The 13,852-nt window shown below is 36.2% G+C and overlaps 1 protein-coding gene across 3 annotated transcripts in view; it reads right to left on the reverse strand.

Annotated features, from left to right (window-relative positions):
- Nucleotides 1-2,369: 2,369 nt before the first annotated feature.
- The window catches only part of UFL1 (UFM1 specific ligase 1), a 67,647-nt gene continuing 56,164 nt past the window's right edge, over nucleotides 2,370-13,852 (reverse strand). For all 3 annotated transcript variants that reach the window (XM_061427788.1, XM_061427787.1, XM_061427789.1), the window contains 7 exons: nucleotides 12,759-12,876; nucleotides 11,494-11,660; nucleotides 11,286-11,416; nucleotides 6,132-6,212; nucleotides 5,733-5,818; nucleotides 5,052-5,232; nucleotides 2,370-4,432 (listed from right to left, as the gene is read on the reverse strand). In XM_061427788.1, coding sequence (XP_061283772.1) covers nucleotides 4,214-4,432; nucleotides 5,052-5,232; nucleotides 5,733-5,818; nucleotides 6,132-6,212; nucleotides 11,286-11,416; nucleotides 11,494-11,660; nucleotides 12,759-12,876 — 983 coding nt within the window. In that variant the 3' untranslated portion in view covers nucleotides 2,370-4,213. The remainder of the gene's footprint in view (nucleotides 4,433-5,051; nucleotides 5,233-5,732; nucleotides 5,819-6,131; nucleotides 6,213-11,285; nucleotides 11,417-11,493; nucleotides 11,661-12,758; nucleotides 12,877-13,852) is intronic.

A 13,852-nucleotide genomic window follows, 5' to 3' on the forward strand; every position in this document is an offset into this window, starting at 1 on the left:
CACAAACAGTGCAGGAGGTTTTCTTTTTCTCTGTACCCTCTTGAGCACTGTTTATAAACTTTTTGATGGCCATTCTGACCAGTGTGTGGTGATACACCTCACTGTAGTTTTGATTTGCATTTTTCTAATAATTATGATGTTGAGCATCTTTTGTTTTTTTTACTTTTTTTTAAACTTTACAATATTGTATTGGTTTTGCCAAATATCGAAATGAATCCGCCACAGGTATACATGTGTTCCCCATCCTGAACCCTCCTCCCTCCTGCCTCCCCATACCATCCCTCTGGGTCATCCCAGTGCACCAGCCCCAAGCATCCAGTATCCTGCATTGAACCTGGACTGGTGACTCGTTTCATACCTGATAGTATACATGTTTCAATGCCATTCTCCCAAATCTTCCCACCCTCTCCCTCTCCCAGAGTCCATAAGACTGTTCTATACATCAGTGTCTCTTTTGCTGTCTCGTATACAGGGTTATTGTTACCATCTTTCTAAATTCCATATATATGTGTTAGTATACTGTAAATACCCATTGACTATCTGTATGTTTTCTTTGGAGAAATGTCTATTTAGATGCATTGCCTATTTTTTAATTGCTTTTTTGTTATTGAGTTGTATGAGCTGTTTGTATATTTTGGAAATGAATCCCTTATCAGTCACATCATTTGTAAATACATTCTACCTTTTGAGGGATGTCTCTCCATTTTCTTTGTGGTTTCTCTTGCTGTGCAAGGCTCTTAGGTTTAACTAGGTCCCATTTTAAAACTTCTGTTTTTCTTTACGTTACTCTAGGAGATAGATCAAAAAGTTACTATTTATGTAAAAGAGTTTTCTGTGTGTTTTCCTCTGCAAATTTTATTGTATCGTCTTACATTTAGGTCTTTAACTCTATTGAGTCTATTTTTTTAATATGGTGTTAAGAGAATGTTGTAATTTCATTCTTTTACATGCAGCTGTCCACTTATGGAAGACTTTTTTCGACTGTATGTTTTCCTTCTTTGCTGTAGATAATTGACCTTAAACACATGGGCTTATTTCTGGATTCGATTCTGTTCCACTGATCTGTGTGTCTGTTTGTGTCAATATCATACTTATTTACTGTAGCTTTATATTCTTAAGTCAGGGAGTGGGATTCTTCCAGCTCTTTCTCGAAAGTGTTTTGGCTATTTGAGGTCTTTTGTGTTTACAATTAACAATTTTTTGTTCCAGTTCTGTGAAAAATACAATTGGTAATTTGATAGGGATTACACTGAATCTGTAAAATGCCTTGAGTAGTATGGTTATTTCAACAATATTCTTTTAATCCAAGCACATGGTAATCTCTTTCCATCTGTTTGTGTGGGCTTCAGTTTCTTTTATCAGCATCTTAGAGTTTTCTGAGTACAGATCTTTTGCAGTTAAGTTTATTCCTAGGTATCCTATTCTTCTTTATATGGGTTTCCTTATTTCTAAAATTTCATTGTTAGCGTACAGAAATGTAGTGGATTTCTGTGTATTTATTTTGTATCCTGCAACTTGACTGAATTCATTGGTGAGCCCTAGTAGTTTTCTGGTAGTATCCTCAGGATTTTCTATGTATAGTATCATGTCATCTGCAAATAGGGACAGTTTTACTTCTTTTCCAATTTGTATTCATTTCTTTTTCTTCCATTGCTGTGGAGTCCTGGGTTCTATTTATTCTCCTGTTTGTGTAGTGTGGCCTTCAGAGGGGAACAACTTGAGTGAATCTGTAGGCTATTTTAATAGCCATAACTTTAATAGTGCTCTCAGATTTTGTGGAAAATCTACATGCCAAAATTTATAAATTTCTTTCTTTCATTTTCCTTATATACTGTGTACACTGGGGTCAAAGGCTTCATTGGTATTAGTCAAAGAGAGCAAAACTTCCATTGTCCCCACCCAACTCATGTAAGTTAGTTCTTGATAGAAAAAAAATCCCATCTGGCTGTGTGTCAAGTGGCATTTCTGAGGAAGGAATGAACTGTTTCTTTTCACTCTACAGACACACTCTTCAGATTACTGCTGCACTTTGACTTCACCCTTGGTGCTTCATGGTCTGACTAAAGTACATTCTCCAAAAAGTTCAAGATGGGTCTATATTCAGGTTAAGCAACTTCTACATTTATTTTTCTAATTTCATATTAAGGTCTTTTTGGGAAATACACTGTGATTTTTGCTTAACATATGCCATTGTTCATTGACTCTGATGGTCAGAAATGAGTTTCCTTTGACTATTCAAAAACAAATGGTCTGGAGAGAGAACATATGAACATAAATACCTGAGCATATTATTCAAATATCCCTGCCATTATGTGCAATAGTAAGAAGTACTAATAGCAGATAAAAGTTCAGCTATACATTTGCTGAAATCCAGGTAACTGAAAATGATTTATTAAGGTGAAATGGTTCATGAATGGCAAACTTGCAAGGAATAAAAGGCACAGAGGACTATGGAACTATTTTTGTGTACAAACGTAATAAAATCCTCTAAAAATATTCAGAATAAAAATTTTAAAATGTAAATACATTACACATATACATCAATCCTAGTAGTTAAAGTAGAAGATTCAAAGCACATAAAATTTAATAGAAAGAGAACTTTATTCTAAATAACATTCTTAAATCTGCCCATTAAGAGCACAGTAAACATTTAACAGTTTTTGTTTTATTAATGAAATTAGATTTTTACATACAAAATCAGCTAAGTAATTTTATTTACAAAAATAATAAAAAACTGCTTATTCACTGTGGAAAAATAACCATTTTGATAAAAGAAAAAGAATTTAATGAAAGTTTAATGCAACAAAGTAAGAATGGCTTTTTGTTTCATTGTCTGATACTTTGACTTAAATGTGGATTACTTGGTATCTCTTGAAACCTAAGTAATAAGATCTTTAAACAAGCACTGAATAAAAAATTAGGTTGGGTGTATTCTGGAACCTGAATCAACACGACTAAGTGGAGTTTGTGGTCACAGAGGATTTGTCATTTTTCTTCTTTGCCCTTATGAAAATACATTAATAGAAAATTACCAATGGAAAATATTTTAAAATTTGTTATATTCCTATCAACTTTGACATTGCTTAGCAAATTTATTAATTTCTTTCAATCAATGTTAATACTTTGTCTAGAATTAGGGTAGAGGTAGACTGATCTTTGTATTCAAACATTTTAAAACATTGTTTTAAATGCCATATAAGGAATAATATAAAATAGTATTTTTTTAAATATTGGAGATTTAATTTACTATTTTAAATAATTCCTTTTTTATATACAATAAGTTGTTGCTTAAAACTCATTTGATTAAAATTATTACTCCAAGGAACTATTTTAGTCTTTTAATTGCTAATCTTTATAAATTAAGAATACCTATTTCTAAATAAGTTTCTATTTAAAAAAAAAAAAAAGTCCCAACGATTTAAATGCATTATAGATCCCCTACAACAAAGTATTAGGTGACAGTGTCTACTGATATGAAAAATGAAATTCAGAAATGCAAACTGGGTTATAGAAAACTATTTGTACTACATTTTTAGTAAATGTGATTTAACACCTGTAAGTAGTAAATTACTACTTTTTCTCTGACTCTTGTTAGCATCTTATTTTAGAATAGAGCACAGAAATGGATGGGACTCTCGGGTATTCTTCTATATCTGTAAACACATCCCTGAAGCCCCCAGACACACAGAAGTTCACTCTTGTGGGGGAAATGAGAGGCCTTCAGTTGGCAAACTTCTTTTGAAGCGTTCTCTATTAATTTTAAAGAAAAATACACTATTTTCATTTTGATACTAAAGGTTTTTCCTTTCTTTAAAAGACACTGACCACATTTTAAGTTTCTATGAAAATTATATTTACACATGTCACCTGAAATCTAGTAACACAACAAAAGAGTCCTTTCCTAGAGATAAAAGATATCAGAAAATTTATTTTTCATTCACCTTCTAGGAAGAAAATAAACTTGAAATGTATAATTTTTAGAATAATGTGAAAAAGAAACCTTCCATGGAGAGCCCAATTTACAAAAATTTACATTTTTTTAAACTTACAATGAATACAGTGCTACTGTTTTAACTGAATTGTGGGTGTGGGAGGTGCTATTGGGATTCTGGACTGTGAAATGAGTATTTTTTTTTTTTGGTAACCACTCACCTTTAACTTATTTAAAGGGAAAAATATTTACTGTATGACAACATTAAGTAAATTAAAATCATCACTCTTCTGTCACTGATGACTTCCTAGATTTGAGAACAAGGTCTTTAATGGATGAGGAAAGCTCCTGAAGTTCTTTACGAGTTGTATTGATGATATCCTCTTGTTCTTTGTCTAATTCATCACTCAAGGGATCTTCTCCCTGCCCAGTCTTCTTATTTTGACTGACTAAATGCTTTACAACCAAACCTTGATACTTTACTAAAAGAGCATGTTGATCCTGTGAAAAGAGAAAGGAGAGCAAAGTTAACAAACACGACTTAATTTTCTGTGGGACAAAGTAAGATTTATTCAACCATTATACACTGCAGGTCTTCATCTTTACAAATTACTGGTCATAGAAGTAGAAAGCTGAATCTAGCAAGGTCCTTGCTCTCAAGGAGGTTCCTTGCTCTCAAGGAGGTTAGTTTGGGGGAGATAAAACATGAATACAGATAGTTTTAATGTAAGTTGACTGAGCTGGGTTCTATCACCAAAGATAAAGTGACATGAAAGTTCAAAGAAGCCAGTTTACTTCTAGCTGAGAAGTCCCTCAGAAGAATGTGTGTTGGGTAAGACTTTTTGAGCTGATTCTTGAAGGACAGGTTAAACCTGCATAAACTGAAATGGAAGACTGAACATTGTTATATCACTTCCAAAAGCTTAATTTCTAAATTCAGAATATTCTTTACCATAGATCTTAAAGGATCCTGAAACATTCCTGAACTATGCTGAGTTTTAAAAATCAATCTCCTCCTTCACTGTTCTCATTCCAGGAAGCAGAAACATGATGTTAGTACACTCAAAATATTCAGAATCTAAAAGTTTTAAAAGTTTCAAGTACACTGAAAATATAATACCTCTGGAATTTTACTACTCAGAAAAGCAATGATCTGGGGGACACATCTTCCAGGTGCATGGAGCATGCTATGGGTTGAGAATTGAAACAACAGAACCGACGTGAGATGCAGAGTAAGAGCAGGGTCTTCTGTGACTTTTAGCTGTTCAACCAGTGCTTGTCGATGCTGAAACAGTACCTGCCTAAACAAAAAGAAAGTAACATAAGCATGTTATCATATTCTAACAAGTTCTCACCAATTTCAGTTCTTCCCTTCTGGGGGAAGGTTATTGTTAGGTTTCATAAACAATTTAAAGGACCTTTTATGCAACAGACACATAGTTCTGAACAGCACTGATAAACTAATCTGCTAAAAATAGAAAAACTATATAGATTGAGAATCTCTGATGTATAGTTTTTCTAAGTATGCTTTTTATTTTGAATTGTAGGGTATCAAACAGAAGTGCCGTGGTTTAAATAAGGCTTCCTATAAAGAAGGTCTTAAGGCTAATAAGAATTATTAATTCCTAGGCTTGATCAGATATGGGATTAAGAACTCTGATACCTTATTCCATTGGGTCAGAGAGGGACACTTAAGGATATGAAGACTGACTACGTTTGAAGGTCTATAGCCACTTAGATACAACAGTTCTCTTTGCAGGATTCAGACAGACTCCAATTTCAGACATTAATTCAGTGTTACCTTTCTCTTTTTTTGTCTCCCTTCTTCAACATAATATCACAAGCTTCTGCTGCAGAATCCAGACAAGCAAGAAAGTCTTCTATGCTCTGGAAAGGTATTTAAACCATTATTTACTTTTATAAACAGTCGCCTAAAGAAAAGCAGTCATTTAATACTGTTTTATAATTTTATGCCCCAAATACAATTTTTAAAAAGGTCATTTTGTCATTAGGTTTGAAACTGTGATTTAGGACTAGACAGTAAAGTGTCCCCAGCTTCGTCTCTTTCTTCACCCTCCAAAGAGATGTCTTGAGTGTAGATGAATAGTTTTAAATTTAGTTTTCAGTTATTTTGATAAAAATCTATTCAAAGATCACAAATTCTAGCTCAAATATCTGAATACAGTAAAACTTTATTTACCTTTTCATTCAGAGAGTTGTGGAGTTTTGTGAGAGCCACTTTTGTTTCTTCTGATAATTTACTTAGAATTTTTTTTCTTACCTATAGGGCAAAAAAAAAAAAAAATCCTTTGAGACTGTATATGCACTACATGTCAAAGCTACAGAGTACATCATGAGAAACGCTGGGCTGGATGAAGCACAAGCTGGAATCAAGACTGCTGGGAGAAATATCAATAACCTCAGATATGCAGATGACACCACCCTTATGGCAGAAAGCGAAGAACTAAAGAGCCTCTTGATGAAAGTGAAAGGGAGTGAAGAAGTTGGCTTAAAGCTCAACATTCAGAAAACTAAGATCATGGCATCTGGTCCCATCACTTCATGGCAAATAGATGGGGAAACAGTGTCAGACTTTATTTTTTTGGGCTCCAAAATCACTGCAGATAGTGATTTCAGCCATGAAATTAAAAGATGCTTACTCCTTGCAAGAAAAGTTATGACCAACCTACACAGCATATTAAAAAGCAGAGACATTACTTTGCCAACAAAGGTCCATCTAGTCAAGGCTATGGTTTTTCCAGTGGTCATGTATGGATGTGAGAGTTGGACTGTGAAGAAAGCTGAGTGCGGAAGAATTGATGCTTTTGAACTGTGGTGTTGGAGAAGACTCTTGAGAGTCCCTTGGACTGCAAGGAGATCCAACCAGTCCATCCTAAAGGAAATCAGTCCTGAATGTTCATTGGAAGGACTGATGTTGAAGATGAAACTCCAATACTTTGGCCACGTGATATGAAGAACTGACTCATTTGAAAAGACCCTGATGCTGGGAAAGACTGAAGGCAGGAGAAGTGGATGACAGAGAATGAGATGGTTGGATGGCATCACTGACTCAATGGACGTGAGTTTTGAGTGAACTCTAGGAGTTGGTGATAGACAGGGAGGCCTGCTGTGCTGCAGTCCATGAGGTCACAAAGTCGGACACGACTGAGTGACTGAACTGAACTGAATATACATTCAAACAAAGCAAAACAAAAAATGTGTATTATCCTTGTTCTTAAATTTCAGACTGCAAACTCAGGATAAAATATGGTAAAATACTTTAACATCAGAACGCTAGTTAGTGAACAGCTAGCCAAAGAAGCTAGATGCAGCCTGCACTCATCCCATTTGCTCCTGCAGTAAAACAGGAGGATCAGAGAGCACGTGAGTGAATGAGCACATACCCATTGTTCATCTTGCAAGAAAAAGAGAATCTGGGGTAAGAGGCTGCTCCTTATCTTTTCCATTGTGGTGGGAAGAGTATTTTTCCCTAAGGCCAGTTGTCGGAGCCCCACTCATAAAGATCAAGCGTATCTGTAAGTGAGGGGACTTGAGCCATGGATAGACAGATGCTATAGTGTCTGGTGTGTGGAACTTTACTGCACTCCACCCCAGATATGCTTTGTAAAGTTTGGTGGCATTTGTGGACAGTCTTAATGCTCCTCCTAGTGCAGAAGTGCTAGAGGAGGCCTTACTGGAATGGTGTGGGCAGCAGGCTCTGAAATTACAGTGTCTTGGAGGACTGGACAACCTACTGACTCCTGTCCTCCATGTTACACCGATCTTCCTGTGGCCCTTGAAGGGCATGGGACAGTACCCATGTATTTCCCACAGCGGAGGTTGGCATGCAGGCAGGTACATGAAAAAGTCCACATAGCTGGCACTCACTGTTTGAGCTGAAGAATGGAAGGGAAACAGTGCCTTTCTAGGGTAGGAGGAAGAGATAAATGGACCTCTGGAGGTTTAGGGAGAGTCCTTGATATGAGAAGGAGTTGCATGATAATAAAAACATTTCCCCCAAACAGCCTATCTCACTTATGTGACAAATGTCACATCAGGAGAGGCCACAAGCATTAGGCTGATTTGGTTTGAACTGGATCAATGCCAGTGATATGCAGTCAGTCTCATAAAGGCCGTTTTGTCTTTCATTCTTCCTCATCTCCAACTTTAAGTGGATCCAGGGTGTGGAAGGAGAGGGGGATGGGGCAGACCATACTTTTCTTCCTCTAGGCAAATGGGAGCCATAGCTCCACCTTACACTGCAAAAAGGGAAGAGAGGAGCTTTGAATTTGAGATTAGAACTTAAGAAAATGAACTGGAGTCAGTCTAAATAAATGAGACAGTGTCACGAAATGAAAATAACTGCAAAGTTATAGAATCTGGTCAGAACTCTGGTAAGGGATATGCAACTCAACAGAAAAAAGGGGTGTGACACAACAATAATTAGGAGAAAATAAAACCTGATTTCAAAATAACTAAACACCATTACTCTTCCCCCTCTCCCCACCTTGTTCTGGCTGTCTCATGGGATTCTAAACTGTTGTGCTAGCCTAGACCTCTAAGAATTGTTAAAATTTCAGCTGCTTTACTTCCTGTCTTTGTGGCAAACACCTCTTCTCCCTGAAGATCCACCTTAGGTAAGCCAGTCTATCTATCCTACCTCTTTGGATAGTCACCTTCATTCTCTGAAAGGTTATCTGGTAAAATTAATTGCAGTCTAGGTCATCTGATTAGCTTAAAAGAAGATTTTGTACATTACAGAGCTTATTTGTGTGTGCATGCTTAGTTAAGTCCAACTTTTTGTGGCCCTCTGGACTACATGGGCCAAATTCAGACTTAAATGGAAGAAAGTAGGGAAAAACACTAGACTACTCAGGTATGACCTAATGATTATACAGTGGAAGTGAGAAATAGATTTAAGGGACTAGATCTGATAGATAGAGTGCCTGATGAACTACGGACGGAGGTTCATGACACTGTACAGGAGACAGGGATCAAGAACATCCCCATGAAAAAGAAATGCAAAAAAGCAAAATGACTGTCTGAGGAGGCCTTACAAATAGCTGTGAAAAGAAGAGAAGCGAAAAGCAAAGGAGAAAAGGAAAGATATAAGTATCTGAATGTAGAGTTCCAAAGAATAGCAAGGAGAGGTAAGAAAGCCTTCCTCTGCGATCAATGCAAAGAAATAGAGGAAAACAACAGAATGGGAAAGACTAGAGATCTCTCCAAGAAAATTAGAGACACCAATGGAACATTTCATGCAAAGATGGTCTTGATAAAGGACAGAAATGGTATGGACCTAACAGAAGTAAGAAGAGGTGGCAAGAATACACAGAAGAACTGTACAAAACAGATCTTCATGACCCAGATAATCACGATGGTGTGATCACTCACCTAGAGCCAGACATCCTGGAATGTGAAGTCAAGTGGGCCTTAGAAAGCATCACTATGAACAAAGTTGGTGGAGGTGATGGAATTCCAGTGGGGCTATTTCAAATCCTGAAAGATGATGCTGTGAAAATGCTGAACTCAACATGCCAGCAAATTTGGAAAACTCAGCAGTGGCCACAGGACTGGAAAAGGTCAGTTTTCATTCCGATCCCAAAGAAAGGCAATGTCAAAGAATGCTCAAACTACTGCACAATTGCACTCATCTCACATGCTAGTAAAGTAATGCTCAACATTCTGTAAGCCAGGCTTCAGCAATATGTGAACTGTGAACTTTCAGACGTTCAAGCTGGTTTTAGAAAAGGCAGAGGAACCAGAGATCAAATTGCCAACATCCGTTGGATCAAGGAAAAAGCAAGAGAGTTCCAAAAAAACATCTATTTCTGCTTTCTTGACTATGCCAAAGCCTTTGACTGTGTGGATCACAATAAACTGTGGAAAATTCTGAAAGAGATGGGAATACCAGACCACCTGACATGCCTCCTGAGAAACCTATATACAGGTCAGGAAGCAACAGTTAGAACTGGACATGGAACAACAGACTGGTTCCAAATAGGAAAAGGAGTACATCAAGGCTGTATATTGTCACCCTGCTTATTTAACTTCTATGCAGAGTACATCATGAGAAACGCTGGGCTGGAAGAAGCACAAGCTGGAATCAAGATTGCCGGGAGAAGTATCAATAACCTCAGATATGCAGACGACACCACCCTTATGGCAGAAAGTGAAGAGAAACTAAAAAGCCTCTTGATGAAAGTGAAAGAGGAGAGTGAAACAGTTGGCTTAAAGCTCAACATTCAGAAAACGAAGATCATGGCATCTGGTCTCATCACTTCATGGGAAATAGATGGGCAAACAGTGGCAACAGTGTCAGACTTTATTTTTTTGGGCTCCAAAATCACTGCAGATGGTGATTGTGGCCATGAAATTAAAAGACGCTTACTCCTTGGAAGGAAAGTTATGACCAACCTATATAGCACATTCAAAAGCAGAGACATTACTTTGCCAACAAAGGTCCATCTAGTCAAGGCTATGGTTTTTCCAGTGGTCATGTGTGGATGTGAGAGTTGGACTGTGAAGAAAGCTGAGCGCCAAAGAATTGATGCTTTTGAGCTGCGGTGTTGGAGAAGACTCTTGAGAGTCCCTTGGACTGCAAGGAGATCCAACCAGTCCATTCTGAAGGAGATCAGTCCTGGGTGTTCACTGGAAGGACTGATGCTGAAGCTGAAACTCCAGTACTTTGGCCACCTCATGCGAAGAGTTGACTCTTTGGAAAAGACCCTGATGCTGGGAGGGATTGGGGGCAAGAGGAGAAGGGGATGACAGAGGATGAGATGGCTGGATGGCATCACCGACTCGATGGACGTGAGTCTGAGTGAACTCCGGGAGTTGGTGATGGACAGGGAGGCCTGGTGTGCTGTGATTCATGGGGTCGCAAAGAGTCAGACACGACTGAGTGACTGAACTGGACTACATGTGGACTGCCCTTCTTCTCTGTCTATGGGACTGAACCTGTGTATCCTGCACTAGCAGGTGGATGGATTCTTTACCACTGTGCCACCTGGGAAGCCTAAGAACTTATCTTTTTTAAAAGAGAGAATGTTCTCCTGTTACTTTCTATATGCTAATAGGAAGTAGAAGGCCAAGCATGCATGCTATCATATTTATTACAGGCATTTCCAGACACAATGACTAGTATTTCCTTTTATTATTACTGTTAATAGACTGGTCTTACCAGTCCTGGTAGCAACTGTATATACAGTGTACTAAACCTGAACTAAAAACCTGACAGATTTGTAAAAACTCCTTCCTGAATTTCATTTTCCTTTTAGGATGTGAGAAAATAAAATGTACTTGGACTTCAAAGCAAAACACATCAAGAGTGGCAAGAAAAACACTAACTTACTTCACTGGTAATGGTTGCAGGATCATCTACTGCCATCATTAAGTCCGAAGCTAAGAAGTTGAAAACGAGATTAGTGATATCAGTACACACTGTTTTCAGTAAGTGTTTCGTAAGAGCAGCCTGGGTATCATCTGGAAAATAAAGATGCTTTATTAAAATGAATGTCCAAGAACAACTGAGAATGAAAAAACACTATTAAGTACAATACCTGTAAAGAACTTCATCCCTTTTTCAAATAATCGAATATTGTTGTAAAGGTTTGAAACCTCTTCTTGCAAGTCCTTGATCGTGCGCTTTCTACCAGTTCCAGAGGCCGAAGAAGTTGAAGACATGTAAACTGAATGTACCACCTCGAGGTAAGTTTTATTTAAAGGTCTATGAATAAGATAAATATATTTAGTTCATTAAAATGCACTGGGTTTATGTAGATAGGAAATTTTGCTTCTATGGAAATAAGGCTTTAAAAAGATCTCTATTTAAAAATAATAAGATTTGGAGAATGGTTCACAAGAATTTTTCCTCTAATTCCAGAAATTAAAATTAATTAATTTGAAGTTATAAAGTAATTAAACTTATTGCACTAAAGACAACAAGAAAAACAGTTTTAACAAAAGCTTCAGTTCAAATTCAGTTCAGAGCAACTTTTTAAATTAGGTAATCTGGTATAAATACAGCAGATTATAAATTTGTCTCTCATTCTCAGGAATAATAACTTAAACTCTCAATTTCTAAAGTACTATAAGAAGATCTGTATTTTTAAAAATCCTTATGCTAAACACAGAATAGACTTTTAAAATGTAGTGGCAAATGGGTAATAGTAACTATTTTGACTTTTTATATATGAAAAATATAACTATGTAACATATTTATGCACAAGAGCATTCATTTAAATTTTTTAAAATTTGACTACAAAAGCTCTGTTTCTAAATTCAAAAAGTTAGTTAGATGCACTGGGCTCCTGGATTGCGTTTAGAGCAGCTTATACATACAGACTAACTTGTGGGAAAACTTCATGGTAGTTAGGGATAGTCGTTATATACAATTTATTTCTGTACAAAAATAAATTTAGCCTGGCTCATTTACAAGGTAGTGCTGTCTAAATTTATTCTCTCTGAGGGCAGTTTGTTACTTTATTTTCTCTCTAAAAGTGCACTGTTTATCTTCTGTTTGACAGAGAATAATCTTTTCATTTTAGATGTTACTTTTCATGCAATGTTGTTTTTCTTCCAACTAGGACTGGAACAGAGAAGGAGATGAGACTGCCTCCACATTCCTGCCCTGTATTTTCGGCACTGCCTTGCCCAGCACACTTAAATATTTGTTGAACTACTATAAGCAAACAAAATCTAGAATTTAGTGACTTAAATTTGAAGTTTTGAAAACAAAACACCTATATTATATGTTTTCAATGAGATTGTGAAAATTTTAGTAACTCACTAAATCTCTATCATAAAACAAAAAACATATACTTGCTTTATTAAATACTCTGCAAGCTCAGAAATAAACTCCTCAGGGGCATCTTGTAAGTGTTTTCTTAAAAAATCCTCAATCTCATCCTGGAACATAAAAGTAATCTCTGGTTTCTTCTTTCCTGTAAAAAAAAAAACGAGCCGCAGGAAAAAACAATGAAGTAAGCAACCTACAAGCAAATAATATATTTAATACGATAGTAATTTATTCATTGCTGATCATAAAGTCTCTAATGTTAACTTTTGTCACCAAAATTACCCATGTCAAATAGCAGTAAGCAATGAAAACACTGTTAAAATAGAATATATAGTGGCATTTGGAGTAATAACATTTTAACTTGTTTTCTACATGTCAGTCGAAAATAGTAACGATGATTCTCCCCCTAATCTAACTTGGATGATGCAAATATCTGGAAATTAAAACAATCAAGTGGATTGTTAAAATCTTAGGATAATTTTTTTGTTGAACAATGGATATGGAGCAGACTGTCCTTCTTTATAAATATTTACGAAAAATCAAATCATCCTTATAATCAAGTGAACCACAATTCTAGTAGAATGAAGCTAAAAACTGTCTTTTTGAACAGGCATGGATGAAAAAACCTACAATTTTATAGCCATAATTATTTTTGCTCTCACAGAAATAATTCTATGCCAAGGAAAATTTGTATGTAATGGAAATAATTGTTAATTGAGGAAATGTCATGCCTACTCACTTACTTGGGAAAGTATGGGTTGCAAAGAAAACTAACAATATTTCCATAATTAATTGTTAAAGTATAAAAAAGTGATTATTTCCAGCTAAATTAGGTTATTGCCCCTAAAAGTGAAACCTTAGAGATAATAGAATAGCTCAAAAATCAATTTTCAGTATGCATCAAGATCTAACTAAGTACAGCTACTTCTTGTAGCTTTAGAATAGATAGGAAAGTACTATCCTTTTTTTCCCCTGAGTTCTGCTATTCATTCCTGCTCTCTGACATCAAATAGTATTTGACTAGTTATTAAACTGTATTATTTCCTTCCAGTAATCTTTTACACAGAGTTGAGCGTGTATTTTAGCTGAGAATCAAACTGCATCCCCCATTTCTGAGATTA

The sequence above is a fragment of the Bos javanicus genome, chromosome 9 (assembly GCF_032452875.1).
Source record: "Bos javanicus breed banteng chromosome 9, ARS-OSU_banteng_1.0, whole genome shotgun sequence".
NCBI lineage: Eukaryota > Metazoa > Chordata > Mammalia > Artiodactyla > Bovidae > Bos > Bos javanicus.